Source organism: Malurus melanocephalus, unplaced genomic scaffold, assembly GCF_030028575.1.
Source record: "Malurus melanocephalus ecotype Western Australia unplaced genomic scaffold, MMel_1.1 scaffold_30, whole genome shotgun sequence".
In the NCBI taxonomy this organism is placed as follows: domain Eukaryota; kingdom Metazoa; phylum Chordata; class Aves; order Passeriformes; family Maluridae; genus Malurus; species Malurus melanocephalus.
This window is the reverse complement of record NW_026623262.1, coordinates 3,293,685-3,309,909: the sequence shown is the minus strand read 5'-3', so window position 1 is coordinate 3,309,909 and position 16,225 is coordinate 3,293,685. Positions and strand designations below refer to the sequence as shown.

Genomic DNA, 16,225 nt, shown 5'->3' with positions numbered 1-16,225 from the left:
CTAGCAATGCTCATTTTGACCCTTAAGAGGTTAAAATGTTTCCATGAAAATAGCCAAAATTATCAGGGTCTTTAAAAATAGAAAAAAAAAAAAGCCTTGTATCCATGGAACAGTGATGGTTTTCCTGCTCTTCCCACATAGATTAAGTCACTGAAACACAAGTACCCTWATTACAGTGCCCAAAATGAACCATTTATTTTTCTATGACATGTCCATGACAGTTGATAATGAGCTTGAAAAGGTCTTTAACAAGGAAATGAAGGTAGCTGGTTGGAACAAAGGGATATGTTTTCTGCCTAGATGACTTAATCCCAAGTGGGTGTAGCAACTCCTAACAAATTGAACGAACCTACCTACTCATCAATCCACCCTCAATAGCCCTTACCAAAAACTCCTATTGTTCAAACAGCCAGAGTTTGTTAACCATGCAGTGGAGGGAGGGGCAGATTAATTACACCATCTTGAAATTCACTATTAATAACTGTGAACTTGCATTTAATAATAAGCAAAATCTGAACTATCTGCAAATCAAAAAAACTTCATGCTGCACCAAACCAAAATCACAAGAAAAGCAAAGCCTCTGACTCTCTGATTTTACTGAACAATTCTCTGACTGAATCCACATTGACTGAACCCACAGTGCAGTGACTCAACCACACAAAACACATTATGTCTCTCTACTGGTGAGATGAAAATGGGACAGTCAAGGTGGGCYTCTTAAAATTCTACCCAAGTTCTTCAGGAGCTCAGATTCTACACCTAAACACACACTATTATCTTAACAGGGCTGATGCTCAAGATCTGGATTGTTGAAGAAGTTGGCTCTGCTCTCATATTTAATTACTACAGAAAAATGCTTTGTATTACCCAATTTCTCTTTATATTTTGCTTCCAGCCTGTTTTTTACAGACCCTTTTTTCCTTACTGCCACTCTCAACATTTCATTCACTTTTTATTTCAATATTTCCAAAATACTCTSCAAACTTGAAGGTTGTTTTCAGTATCCCCATGTATTTAGTGCTTCTTAGTAGTGAGACAGAAGCAGATTCCTCGCATTCTCATTTATGATTGTTACAAAATTGCCAAACTGTCAGATATACTTTGTCTCAGGTTGTCAAAAACAGGATTAGTGATTTCATTTGAGGTTCAGTGCCACAAGTTACAGACTATGTTACACTTTATGCTCATGTTCTTTATCAAAACATTCTTCCCTTGGTATAACACACCAATGACTGTGAAGCAGCTACAGTTCAAATCAGAAAAGTCAAGTCTCAAACCAGAAGAATTCTCAAACTTCCACAATCCTCCCATTTATCATGACATTCCACTGATCAGAGAGAATTAAACCCAGCAGGTTTTCTTTGTTTTCTTACCTTCAAAGCCATCATTATCTATGTCTCCTAGATTGGCTATGGACTCTCCAAACCTTGCTGCATGTGAGTCACTCCCACTGAGCTCTATGTTCAGTTCTACCATCTTTGCTTCCTGAAGGACAAGAGTCAATGGTATATTAACAGAGCATCTTCCAGGTGACCAAGAATGTTACTGAAAATGTTAAAAACTGCTTTGGATAGCAATATATAATCCTAGMAAACTCCTTGATAGAGAAACAAGCATTTTCAAACATATTTTATGAGATTTAGTGTAGGAATAACAAACTGATTAAGGTTTCACTTCTGAACCTTAGAAAGAATTTTWAAAAAGCCAATTCAAATGCATGATCTGTCCTGTCACTTTATGTACAAAACTGAGGAGTACCAGTCTCTTTCCTGACTGGTACCAGTAACTGCATGCAAATTTCATTCCTTGTTTGATTCTGAAGTGCTTAGTAATTTGTACTTCACATGGCAGTTCAGGGGGWAGCACAGTAATGGAGGAGAGCTTCGAAAGGGGCTGCTGTCACCACTTACAGCCCCCAGGAAACTAACCCAGTCTGTGTTCTGTTGCTTTTCCTACATCCTCAAACATTGGATAAGAAGAAAGGAAAACTCTTCCTCTTAGCCCATTAAACTAGAMGGGCTGTGTTGCCATGTATTTTTAAGAGAAAATACTTACAGAACCTGAATTAATATAGACATAAACTCTTCCCTCTTCTCTGACAGTGCTGTGCATTGGGGCACCAACCAGTAAGTCTGAGAAGCCATCTGAATTCAGGTCCACAGCACAAACTGCAGCTCCAAAGTAAGAACCAAGCTGTGTGCAGACAAGAAATCATTAATATTTTTGAATTTTGATGAAGATGTACTACAAGTTATAAGGTGCAGAAAAGTAGTATGAARTATTTACCTTTTTACCCCTTAGTTCAAATAGAATATTTAGTTGCCTCTCAATGCTAAAAATATATGCCTGAAATGAAAAGAAAATGTAAGTGGAATTCAGCAGCCTAAATTCTGAAATATTTCCCAGTGCTTTCTCTCCAGCATGTGCCAGAGAACCAGCAAAGCCATGCACAATATCAYCAAGTACAGCTATCTCCCATTTCCTATCTGCACCTTTTTTCAACACWATAGCTCACATCAGTGTTATCTAGACTACCCTAGACTACTGTTGTCTACCCTAATCCCTTCTTCAACTTTTTCCCCCCATGAGAAGTCATATCTGATACTTGTCTTCAATCTAAATTGGAAGATTACAGGGTTTTTGTGGGGTTATAGTCTTCAAACCAATATTATAAACAATCYCTTACTTTACCAGTCTGCTCCTGCTGGGGAGCCCCTCCAATTACTTCTATGCTGGTTGTTGTCAAAAAATGTCCAGCTCCAACAGAATATCCTGAAAATTAGAAATGTACTATTCAATTCTGGAAATGCCACACAAAGAAAAAAGAATGGGATCATGTTGTATAAAAGCTGTCAACACCATAAATTATCGTGAGTCTGACATTCAGACCTCATGCAAGTCAGCAATGAAAACAGAATAGAAACTTTTTGAAATATAAGGTACAAACAGTAAGTTCCATCAAGCAGGAGAAAGTGTAAGAAACACTTATTTCTTCCCAAGAACTCAATTATCTGCCATACTTCCAAAGCCAATAAAATAAATTGCAAACACCTTCTGTTAATCCRTATTCTGCAATTGTTCAGAGAGTCCATATTATGAATACAAGTAAAAATGATCAATGCACTGCAATACGGGAATACTTGATTCAGTTGTTACTCAGACTGTTGTATAGCCAGACTGAAGAAAACTTAAATGTAGTGCTACTTCTATGCACGTGCACATACACAGAGCACCATGGACACACACATGAACATGTCAGGAGCAAACTGCAAAAGCCTGATTATGTAATAAGAAAACATTACAGCAGCTTTTATAAATTAATCTATATTACAAAGCATTTCTGTATGTGGAGAGAGATCCTAAACAGGACCATATTTCGGTGCAGCCAGACAGAGAACTGAGAAATAAAGGCTAACATCTTAACCTGCCCAAGTCATCCTGACTCTTTCCAGGATACACTACAACTAAGCTGAAACAGGAAAGACAGACAACATATCCTGCTACTCCTGCATTTACTGAATGACTACTGATGTTCACAGCATGCAAAGGAAATGGAGAAATCATCTTGGATAGATGAGAACAAGCCTTGAATCTTTCATCTGTGAAGGTAACTGCCTAGCATTCAAGTTCTCATTAAGCCACCTTTTCTTTTTCTTATTTTAAGCTAAAAGAGAGGAACAGGGCAATTTATCACTTAAAGGTCAAAACCAAGTTTTTATTTACTCAACAAAAAATTAAGGATGAACCTTAATTTACCTCCTCTGACATTTATTTTCYAGTTATTTTGCTTTTGTTAAAGTGTAAATGTTACTCATTCTTAAGAACTTAAAAAAAAAGCCAAACACACACACACAAAAATACAGTAATCATATAGTCCTCTTTTATATTTAATAGTATTAAAATGTTTGGCAAGGGGAGGGCAAATCACATAACTGACCCTTTAAATTAAAAGGCATATATAAATGAAACTTTGTTTCCAACTCCATAGTTCTTTCTTCTTTACCATTACTAGAGTTTTTCAGTTTTCTGAAATGTTACTTGCCCTTCTCGGATTTCTAAAAGAAACTCTTTTACTTTGTGATTCCTTTAAGGCAGTTTAAATGTCAAGGTTACTCTTTCATCAGGGCCAGCTAATTTGAAAGACTGACTTGCTTTGATAATTCTTTCTAAGAAAGTCAGTTATTACTCTCCAAGATACTCTGAAGCAGTACAGAAAATAGTACCTAAAGTTATGTGTTACCAACATCTTTCTAACTTCTTTCTTTCAGCTGTCTGGTACATGAACAGCTTCGTTTCTTTCAGCTTATGGAAAATGCTACAATACTTCTGTACTTCCTGCAGTCTCTAGTTTCTTTATTATTCTTTAACAGTTTAATGGAAAAAGTAAATAAAGATGCCAACTTCTTGGTCCCTGTCAGAAGAAGGATAGAGGAAGTAGATAATTGTATGTAATCACATGCTTGAATTACATTCTGGTCACAATATACTTCCACCACTTGGCAGKGATATTTTTATTCATTACTTAAGGCAGAAACAGACTTCCAAAAAAAATCTGGTAACAGAATTAGCTCTGAATGGAGTTTTGTCTTCAATAATTCCTGAGATGGGACGGAAGCTGAGGGAGGTGAAAGAAGTGACCTTTAAATTCCTTCAACCACACTGTGTGTTACTAAGAGGGAAAAGCAGCGGTTTAAGTAGCATGAAACAATGCAAAACATAAGGTTTATCATAGCTGCTACTGTAGAAACACACAAATGAGCTAATGGTACTTTTCTTGTAGAAGGGCAACTTTAGAAGACATGCACCAGATCACTACAGAAATATTTGTGAATAGATGATTGCAGGTCCTGAATGGCCAAGGAAATGAAGAGAGAGCACATATGAGTGGAAAGGCCYTCCCTACATCTCCCCAGCACTGCCCTTATGCAGGATCATATTCATTTGCCTGTATCTGGCTTCTGGCTATCAGTGATCTGACTCAYTGCAGAAATCCTCACTCTTATACTTGCAGTAGCAGAAATCTGGAATGAACTTTTTTCCCCAAACAGGTGCAGTATTTTTCTGCTGATTATCATGGGAAAGCTGGAGCATTCTCTGAAGTTTTAGATTAGAAAGCTCTTAGATTTTAGATTGTCAAAGATTAGAAGTGTTACTGGTTGACCCTAGGGATCTGTGTGTCTGATCACCTTTTACCATCCAGCCTCTCTTTTGCTTGGCTTTCCTGCAGGGTCACTGAAGCCTTTGCAGGCTCAGAACTGAATTCCGAAATGTTAGTCAGTCACTTTATGTTTCACAATAGCTATTTCATAACATATGCCAACTTCCTATTGTCAGAGGATTGGAATCAGAAACAGGAAATGTTTATCCACGTAAACCGGAACTTTGAATGGGAAAATGCAAAAACCAATGTCACAAGCAAAAGTATTCTTGCTCAAAAATTCAGGAAGGACAGATGAGCTTTTCTTAGTGTGTAGAGAGAAGCCTGAAGCTGCTGATGTTTTTTGTCATAAAACCTTTATGACAAGCTGTAGCTCTAAATTCAGCTAGTTACTTAGATACTGGTACATGAGTRGGAACTTCATGGCCTGGTTTGCACACATTCATAGATGAGATTTGCCTTCCCATTTTTCCAGACTAAGATATGATTGAAATAAAARAGAAAAATAATAACCAATGGAAGAAAGTTTGTCTCTAAAGTCACATCATGCTTCCCCTTGTTCACAATGTAATTAACGCTTGCTTGCAGCTTTCATTGTAACTATCTTTTCATTGTCAGTTACATGTGAAATCATTGTCTTTTTCTGTGAAAGCTCTTGGCAGCATCTCAGACTCATAGAATAAAGAACAAACCATTGCTAATCAGAACCATCTCTACATTCAAAATCAGGAAATTATTAAAGGTCAGTGGAGAGATAGTAAGAATAGAAATACAACATTCGAGAAGTTTCCTCATGGCAATAACAGAGAGGAAACCTTAGAATTAAATAATATTTAACAAAATCAGAACACATCTTTAGAACTGTTGCTTCTGGGATTAAGAGTGAAAACACTGAAAACCACTGTGCACTCACCCCATGACCAGCTATTTATTTAGCTTATATTTTAGAAAAGTATTAAATATCTTAAGTACCTAGATAACTGCCAAATTTCACTTGGTTATTTGAATCCGTGTAAGCGTGGATTGTATTCGCGGTTACATTGTACACAAAAACAGAACCAGTCCAATAAAATGATCCAGGGGCTCCCATTATAATTAAGTCCTAAAAGAAAAGTAAAACAAAGACATGTTATTCACATTGAAATAGTCACAAAAAACAAGTATTTTACTTGTTTTGCTTTTCTTTAAAATGCTTTAGATATGTGGATTCTATGAAATGCTACTGGAGATGCATTTGTGTCAGCATTGGGGTTTACCACTAGATTACAGATAATATTTTCCAGACCTTGTAATAATATGGTTATTGAAAGCTTTGAACAGTAACAACAAAATAGAACAAACAAGATATTCTCTTCTCAAAAAAGATTTTTAGAAATTACAATCTTAGGGYAGAATGAAGACTAAATAATATAGAATATTACTCTGTAAAGCAACAAGGTAAGCATTATTAGTKTTACATCAAACAGATACAAAGAGAATAATAAAATTTCATCCTCTGCTATATCCATGACTTTTTTCAGATGAAAAGTAACTTCAGATTTAGTAAGGTGTAAAAGTATTCTTGGAATAAAAAGTTTACTTGAGAATTACACAAGTTTTAGCAAGACTCAATTAAAAAGAAATTAGAAAAGTSATTTTTCCCTCTCACAATAAAAATGTTGATGTCTGCATTTACATATACYCTTTTATGCACATATACATGTAAGTAAATACATAAACAGGTATAATTAATACACACCTCAATGTAAAAACTAGACATTCCAGCCTGGCATGATCCATGGTTTTCTCCAAACTTTCGTGCATGATCTAGGAATGGGCAAGAAATATTAAGAAGCATAAGAAACACGTAGTTCCAGAGTTTTATTTTGCTCAGAGCAACACAGGCTCTTCACAAACTCTGCACCATGCCATTATGTATCTCACCTTTCCCTACAAATGGACTCAAGCATTCTGCTTACCTATATAGCATGGGCATATTCTTCTGCTCAGTTCAGTTCGAAAATCAGGAGGGATGGCAAAACAAATACCATGTGGCAGTTTGTGTTCATTTTTCATGTAGAAGATATTTTTCCATCTATGTCCACAAGCCTATGGATACAAATCAAACACAACATTTGACACGGAAGCATAAGAAAGGCAAATGCAGTCTGACAGACGTGCAGATCAAGGTTAATACGTACAACGATAGATCCGCTTTCTTTTGYTTGCCTGGCCAAGCTGACACCCAGCCACTGATTATCACGCTCTTCCAAACAAGTCTTCCCACAGCGCTCTCCACTGGGGTCGCCTAGGAGACAAAGACCAGTGCTCTGAACAGAGGGACAAGGTGAAGGACAAAGTGGTGGGTAACACAAGGGTAACAAAAACTCTGTAAGGAACTGCAGTAATTCAGGCTTGGTGGATGTGATCTCTGTATTAGGTCATGTAGACATTTTACTATCTTCTTGAGCAAAGGTATGATTGTGCATAGCCAAAGGGAGCATACTGGCTCTGAATGCAATCGGCTGGCAGTGAGCATGGCATCTCCATCATTGCTAAGATAGAAAGTGACATTACACTCAGTTTTGGTGTAATCGCTCTTCAGCTTAATAGTTCATAAGAGACACAAGTAATACCTGCAAGCACCATCTAAACTCTAGCCTAAAGCAAACACCTCTCCAACTATCTAYCTAYTGGCAGCAGACCTTAAAACAATCTCTRCTGCAAATGGCTATCAAATAAAGGTTGCATCATTGCAATCTCTACTGGAGATATCAAGTCATTACCTATGCACGTCCTGCTTGCTCCTTTCACTGCTGCAATTATTCAGTGGCAGCTCTTAGAGTGTGTTCTGAAGGAGAGTTATTTTTAAAAATCTTGAGAGAACATACTGAAGTTTCTTCTAATTCTGCCCCCACACCCCAAAAGGTTACAGTATTGCCAAGTTAGCAAACATTTGCTTCCTTCTGGAAAGCTGTAGTGGTCCCCAGGGTAAGGAGAAACTACACATTTATTCTAGGTTGCCTAAAGCATAGTTTTATTTTTTAAGATGTTTGTATGAATAATATTAATTAAATTATTGAATCAGTATTTTCTAAGCATCAGCATGCCAGTTCATGAAAAAAACTTCCTATAAAAAAGGGAACACATTATGTCATTTGAACAAACTCTTTTGCATAATTTTTAAGACTTTCTCAGATTGAATACAATTATAGGTGAGCCCAAAATGTTTGAGGTTTAAGGGTTAGCTTAGTTACCCAGAAAAGGACACCAGTACAGACCACAGAGTACTAATGCTGGTGGGACATTGTTTGCATGGAAAGAAAACCCATAAATCACACTCCCAYTTTCTCACCGCCTCCCACCAAAATAAGGCAACACTTAACCCACCAAACAAAACACTGGTGCTGATAGTAGAACTGAAATTAAGCATTGGCCAATGCATTAGAGAGTTTAAATGAATACACCTCTAATTTAGTGGATTTGTTGATTTTGTTTTACAGGACATATGACTGCAAAATATTAAGTATGGAAACAGAATAAAGAGATACATCTAGTGTGTTCAATAGCCAGTAGAAAGGTGACTGACTGTAAGCTTTGTGACATATATTCTCACATCCAACACTGACTTAAATGATTTTATACCTAGGATGTAATGAGCTTTTTGATAGAAAATATGAGGCTAGTGGAATTAAGATAACCCTTCATCACATGGAAAGAAAACATTGAAGCATCTTTAGGAGTAAGACCCAATTCCATCTGTGTTTAAGAGCTTGTTCCATACTGTTTTGTGACAGGCCCAGCCACTGCTATTTATCTGAAGAAAGTGCTGGAGCCTTGATTTTCTTCTACTTACTCCTTATCTCTCTACTTTTTTTTCCCAAACATCATGCTTTCCCCCTGCTCTGATGGAGCGATCAGAGCCCCTGACAATACTGCAGAAAGGATGATGTCCCCTGTGCACCACATTTGCACTCTACCTCCTCCCAGAAACATCCCTCTTCTCAGGGTCAAGGGGCACCTGACCCTCCTTCACCTCTTCTTCATTACTTCCTCCCTCATGTGCCTTTCCCTAAGACATCAAGGAAACCATATGCAAAATTCAAGTAAACAGGAAATGACCTTAGCACTCACAATAACATCAAATTCAATTGTCTTTGAGCCAAGAAATTTTATATTACTGTAATTTAATAAATCCTGCAGGTCACCGAGGGAATAATTAACAACACATGAGCTCGTCTTCTAAAACAAGCACAACTGAAAAGCACGACTTTAAAAATCTACTAAAAAATTGATTCTTCTGCAGGTTCTCTATCACTGAGGATTGAGTGATAAGGTTCCAAATTATCCTACTGGCTAATGTCAGAGATGTGAACTTCCATGTATTGCATATATACAGCTTTTCAGAAACAAGTTTGGGATTTAGTTTTGGAATTGAAGTTTGGAGTTATGTAATGGAAAACTTCTCACTTCCTAAGGGAGACATTTCCATAGTTTGCATGAATTAGAGATGATGGTAATCTGATTGAAATCTCCTCAGAAAACAAAACTCCATACAGTCCCAYGTGTAAGAATAAATCCTCCTTTAAACTGCAAAAGGCACTTCTGGTAACTCCCTTCTATCAATGTGTTCCATCCTCTTATAACAATGACTTACCTGGGCTTTGCTTTTATGTGGATTTGCAGGAAATGGAAGAAATAGAGACCAGGACGATAAATTTAAATCCCAAGAGGCTGAGACTTTTWAAGCAGTAAATCAAATAAAACCAGACAATGATGATGTGAGAATGAGTAAGTTTGGCCTGTCTCAGTGTTTCATTCCTGTGCCTGTTTGAGAGGTTTGTAACAAGAAAAGGCACCACCATTCCTTGACACTCATTGGATTGTATTCCCCTTTTCCTTCACTCCAGCATGCAGTGATCCAGGATTACTCTGGCCCTCTGCTGACCTGCTGCCTTACGTTTCCTCTCTTTCTCTGACTGGCAAGTATTCAACCACYTTGAAAATTACAGACCTTTGTGGGAGAGAGAAGGGAGAACTTGACATCCCAGACACTCTGATGAGTCCCTGCCCAGGGTATAATATTATAAAAGCTTTATCAAATGAGAAAATGCAGAAATTCTGCACAAGCAGCAGAGCAGCACTGCATAAGCTCAAGAGGACACRGCAGCTTGGTTGCCTCAGGGAAAAGGAACACGTGCTGTCATAAAGTCACTAAGAAATAAGTAATTGCCCATGCCTGCTGAACACATCCACAGAAACAATGCAACTGCAATAAATAAGGTCACAACTTATAAAGCCACCTCTGGTTATGGCCTCAGGGATTACAATACAGATGTTTGCAATGTCATCTCAGAAACCAGTTTTATATAACTTGCTCCAATATTTTCCATGCCCAACAGCCTCTCATGATCAATTTTATCCTCCCATAACTCCTCTGGTCCTATTGCTAACTGATTAAAACTATAAAGTCTACTGCAAAGGCAATAAGACTTCTGATATCCTGCTCCTAGATGTTAGGGCCTCATCAGAGTCCTTTCTTTAGTCACCCAGGAAATATTTTCCATTTTCACAGGTCTGATAGGTTTTATCCCTCTTACATTCCTCAAACAAATTGTACCCAAAACATTTGTGACACCTGTTTCCATACTTCTGTAACAGACCTAGGTCCAGAAGGTCCCATGTTCCTAGGAATAGCATGGCTTTTGAAAGACATCACTTACAGGGCATGAGTGATGCAAGAGAGATAAAAAAGTCAAACTATCAAAACCAAAGTTGAACAACCACAGGTCAGCCTTTTGGGGAAAACCATTAAGTGTTCACTTTTCCATTGTAATGATTCAGCTGGGGGAGCTAGAGGGCAATTTGTTCACAGGTTAATTGCAGCAGAGAAAAGGAGCAGGACTGAAACTGCAGACMGAGTTTTCTGGCCTTATGTTAAACAGCATGTACTGAATTTACTGCATGCATCTGTAGTTAAAATTAATTTTACGTTTTGACTGAATGGTAAATCACACAACTTGTTTTCTATTTACTGTAGCCAGTGCTTTAAATCTGAGAGCAATGCTGTTGAAGAATTTCTGTAACAATAGGTCAAAACGTCTCAAGAACTTTGTGTAAGTTCCTCTGCAATAATCTGCGACTACCCCAAACTGATGTGRGCAAAGATTTGAGGTTTCAGACTAGAAGATGGACACTTTGTGCTTCAATCTGAAGCACTGTATTTTGTATTTCTGCCTGAAGATTGATTACATGCCTCTGCATCTAACACAAGCCATTATTTAAATATACTCCAAATACAAAAAAAATCTGCAGGCTAGAACATTTGATACCATAAATGGAAGTACTACAAGTACAAAAGAGACTCTGGAAACTCCACTATTCATCAATCAGAGATTTAAAAGTGCCAGTGATGGACTAGGAAGACTTGTTAGTGTATATCATGGCTTTTTTCAGCTCTTAAACCAGCCCAGGGCCTGCAACACCTTGAACAACATTAAAATTCTCAAAGTATGTCTGGATGAGTTATCCCAGATACTGTGATGACAGCAGCATAAAACTATTCCCAGCAGCTCTTTTGCTACTGAGGAAGCACATAGGAACTTGTGACATATAAAAATAAAACAGTAGTTTTGCRTGGTCAGAGGCTTCCTAATTGTTCATGAATTCTTCATTAATTAGTTATGCCAGTTTCAAGGCTACTTTAGCCAAAAGGAGCAATGAAATATTTTAACATATTTATGTCTCTAAGTAATTCRCATCCATTTATTACAGAAACCCAACATTTGGAAAGCCGCTTCTATTGCCTGTTATCACCTCTATTTTTTTATGACTTACAGTTAGAAACTTATCACCTCAAAGATGCTTTTACTAGAAAGAAATGTGAATTCAATAATTTAAGAGCAGGATAGAAACACTTACTTCTCAATGTGCCTGTTCAGCAGTGTAATATATTGCCACACGTTTTTCTAAGGAAATTTCCTATTCTATGAGATCTTGAACCAGTTAGATGAGAGGTAATTAAGTTCAGCTTTGCAACTGCAAGTTCCCTTGTGTATTTCTGTGACCTCAGCTACTATCCCACTTCATTTACATCCCATGCACCACAGCTGCCTTTGGCTTCTTCATTGACCTCATTGAYCTGTTTTACAATACAGCACTTCTTTTCAGCATCTATTTAACTTCAGAAATACTACAGAGGAACCTTAGTGAGGCATGGATGTCATCTAAAAAAATAGAGTTTCCAAAAATCTCATGTGATATAAYTGCTTTCTTAAATAGGACAGGACAGTAAACTACATTGTGAAACCTGCAGCCCCTAAACTTGGGAATAGAGGCCACATTAACTTAAGCCTTTGTAACCACATACACATTTTCATATATCTGTTGCATCTTTTCACTTAGAATCCCCTAAGCAATTGAGGAAAAACCCATCATATTATTTCTTTAGAGCTTTTGTTTCTCCTTTTGCTAAATGAGTAAAATGAGAGGCACAGCAGATGCATGCAGTTTTGAAAGAACTTGAAACTTTCAATCCTTCTTTTCCTTCCCTCATAGAGTAAAGGACTATTTTTACCACCGAGCCAGGAATAGGGGTTTATTGCCTCTTAGCATATGCTATTTCACTGCTTTAGTTGATCATTTTGACTTTTTGCAAGCTTCCTCTTACAAACAAGCAGTTGGGGAAAAATGAATAACTATTGGAACTAAATTACTCAAGAAAAAAKAAAAAGAACTACTTGGCTGGTATAAATTTAATTGTCATTCTTCCTAATAGCCACTGATTGTCTTTTTCTTGCGCAATTACAAATAAAACACYACTGAAGTATCTTAGGCTTTTGTAGCCCAGTTACAAAACTTATATCCATTTGTAGCAAAAAAAAAGGATAGAACCTGTCAGTTCTAAGTTTTACGCACAGACAYGTAGAGAAATAATTATTTTATCATTTTTTTTTGTCATTAAATACTGAGTTCTGCCTTGCCCAGTTCATGGCGCGCTATTGCTTTCAAATACTTTGATAGCCCTTTTCCCGCGCTTATCCTTACTGGGTGGCGTGAACATAACGGATGGGATACTCTTGGTCAGAGGGTGGCAGAGTAAAAGTTGAGGAAGATTCTCTACATAGAATAGTGAGCAGCACTGTATGCAAGTGGGACAGGAAGAGAGTCCAAAGCAATTGACACATGTTCATGGTAACCCTTCTTTTTAACAAGTATCAAACACCTGAAAGTTGGGTAAGTGCAGACAGCTGGGTAAGTTGCATCTCCTTACTATGGAGACTATGGAGATAGAGAGGAGCTAAGTAGCACATGTAGAAACTGATTCAGTCAAAAATAGCTTTGTTCTCCCGAAACTCACTGTTTCAACAAATCTGGAAGCAGGGAGAACCCACCAGCAAGATAACTGTGGTTCAGTTACTTTAGGGTGGATTCTACGAAGGGAAGGCTTTGCAGAAGAAAACATGATTCAGGCACATTTAGGAACTTCCACCCTCCCATCCCTGAGYTTACTGCACCCACCAACTGCCCTGAAAGCTACACTAGCTCTCCGCAGAGCAGCGCAGGAGTCAGACCGAAACTCTCACGGGGCKTTTGACGCGGGGGCTGAAAGGTGCGAAACGGCCGTGGGAACGGGAGCTGTTGTCMCACCTAACTTCCCCGAAGCAAGTTTTGGTGCATGTTCTCTCTATCGATGCCGCCGTTGCTGCCCCTGGGCAATAGCGGCGATCTCGCCCTTTAGCGAGAGGCAGAAGCCACTTTAAACCGGAAGAGCCCAGCACAAGCCGCAAGGCAGCGGAGCCGAGCCGCGGTGCGCGCAGGGCGCCGGGCACMGACCCTCCGTCCCTCGCAGGAGCCTCCCTGCCCCCGCCCCACCGCCGACTCACCCAGCTGGAGCTGCTCGCATTCTCCGCTGGAGTTCCCCGCGATCCGGCACCGGAATACGGCCCCGGGGTTGATCACCGAGGTGTTGGCGGGCCAGCTGGCCCGGGGCGCGCCCACCACCAGCCTGCGGGGCAGAGACGACAGCGTGAGGAGCCGCGGCCGGGACAAGGCGCGACGGGCCCCCGCGGGGGCGGCCGGGCCGGGGACTCACCATCGCTCCTCGCCGTGGCGGTGCAGGAGAACAGAGTAGCCGAAGAGGGTCCCGTTGCTGCCGCGGAAGAGCAGCGCATGCTGAGTGTCCAGGTTGTAGGGCCGCGCCGTCCGCAGGCACTGCCACAGCAGGAGCAGCGGGGCGGYCCAGCCCGCAGCGCCCCGCGCCCTCCCGCAGCTCCGCATGCCTCCGGCCAGCCGGCAGCGCACCGACGCCGGCTTCCCGCCTCTCCGCTCGGCGAAAGGGCAGGGCAGGGCAGCGCCCCGCCCGGCCCCGCCCTGGGTCGCCCTCCCCGCAGCCCCGGCTGGGGAGGTCCCCGCCGAATGGGGCAGTCGCACGGCCCTGCTGCCGCCTCCTCCCGCGCGGCCGAGCCCCTCTCCCTTCCCAGGCGGCGGGGGTCGGGTTTCTCCCCGCCCCGTCCGCGCCCACGGGGGCACTGTGAAAGGGACAAGGCTCCCGGGCCCCCGTGTCCCCGGGCACGGCACGGCCCCGTGCGACGTGGCCATCCCGACACCGGCGGGGCAGAGAGGGGGTCGATCCCATTCGCTTCACCTCGGCACACCTTCCCGGCCGGGCCGGCAAAGGGCAAAGGAGATTCTGCAAACTTGTCCTAAAATCTCCCGCCGAGCATTAAGCGGGCAGTTCCACCCAGTGCGGGACCGTGTTCTGACAAAGGAACTGTGGAGAAGATTGAGTTTTCCTTTCAGATTTAGGAAGAAATCCCAGTACCCTGTGTTTTAAGCCTTCCCCGCCGGCGCTGTGTTGAGGGGCTGTTCCCTGCTTCCCCCAGTGGGGGTATTTGATTCCTAAAACTAGTGGCGCAGAGGCAGAGCATACTGAGCCTGGCCTACCCATGTTGCGCAAGACTGCTCACTGCTGATGGCTCCTTCCTTTCACGTGTGATGTAGTCAGAATAACCACCACCCCCCCTCCCCAATCGCTTCTTTTAAATTTTAGACTAGCTTTTTCACATTCCTGTCAGTTCTTCAGTTGCTGACAAAGTTAGCAGCCGTGGCTCCAGACAGCAAAGGAACAAAGGAAAATGAGCGTTGTGCAAGAGATCTGGCATTTAACAGACCTTGAAAGGGCTCCCTTGATCTTGGTGAGGAGCTTTACTGTGCATGTTTACAGCAATCAGTTGCTGACTCTTGATTTAGCTCATACTGAGTTGTGTGCATCCTGAAATCAAGACTGTTGCTTCTGTCTACAAATGTTTCCTCACTGATGTGTTTTGAATACCAGAGCTTCCCTGTTGCTATAATAATCCCTGTATATGGATAACCTATGTAAAATAGTATTTTGAATCTGAGGAACAAAAGCAGAAGAACTTTTTCAAAATGAAAACTGTAGTTACAAAGTTTACTTACTGTATCTGGTATAAAATCCAGTATGATTTCAACTACTGAATATTRCACACATTAGAAATAACACTGAGACAGCAGACTATCATCCCCTAATGGAAATTCAGAACATGGCATTTTAAACTTCTTGGGATAAAAACTCGCTTTCATTTCCATTCAGTTAGTAGAAATGTRGAAAATTTTAGCACTTCTGCAAAATGCTGAGTAACTACCAGAGCAGGGCACTAAGGCAACTCAGAGTGAAACATCTTGTCTTTCTGACCACATGCAGATGTGTAATTTCTGGAATGAGATCAGCACACTGGAAGATCTGRCAGTCAACCAGTCAGCAGTGTATCTTTTTTTAATCCTCATCTCTAGAGCCATCAGAGGGCTCTCTGGATGACAYTGATGTGGAACAGTCACTATTTCGTGTAAAGGAGTCAAACAGCTCCTCAGCTGCTTTTCATCTTCCTTCCAATTACTGACATCAAAGGAGTTAAAACAATCAACAGCAGCTGTGAAACTGCATTTCTACCACTCAAGAAGTTTTCACCCTCGTTTTCAAAGTAGCAAAASAAACATGATTCAAAACTGAAATGCTAAATTGTGGTTTAGTTGGTGCAAAATTGTAACATAATTGCACCACCGTGA

General features: G+C 40.4%; 1 protein-coding gene across 1 annotated transcript in view; it reads right to left on the bottom strand.

Annotated features, from left to right (window-relative positions):
* Window positions 1-14,752, bottom strand: part of ITGA4 (integrin subunit alpha 4) — a 35,311-nt gene extending 20,559 nt beyond the window's left edge. The window contains exons 1-10 of the mRNA XM_057363745.1: window positions 14,232-14,752; window positions 14,023-14,144; window positions 7,339-7,445; window positions 7,117-7,246; window positions 6,897-6,964; window positions 6,131-6,260; window positions 2,687-2,772; window positions 2,287-2,346; window positions 2,056-2,193; window positions 1,374-1,485 (exon numbers count right to left, since the gene is read on the bottom strand). Of these exons, the coding sequence (XP_057219728.1) occupies window positions 1,374-1,485; window positions 2,056-2,193; window positions 2,287-2,346; window positions 2,687-2,772; window positions 6,131-6,260; window positions 6,897-6,964; window positions 7,117-7,246; window positions 7,339-7,445; window positions 14,023-14,144; window positions 14,232-14,737 (1,459 nt within the window). The 5' untranslated portion in view covers window positions 14,738-14,752. The remainder of the gene's footprint in view (window positions 1-1,373; window positions 1,486-2,055; window positions 2,194-2,286; window positions 2,347-2,686; window positions 2,773-6,130; window positions 6,261-6,896; window positions 6,965-7,116; window positions 7,247-7,338; window positions 7,446-14,022; window positions 14,145-14,231) is intronic.
* Between the last annotated feature and the right edge of the window lie 1,473 nt (window positions 14,753-16,225).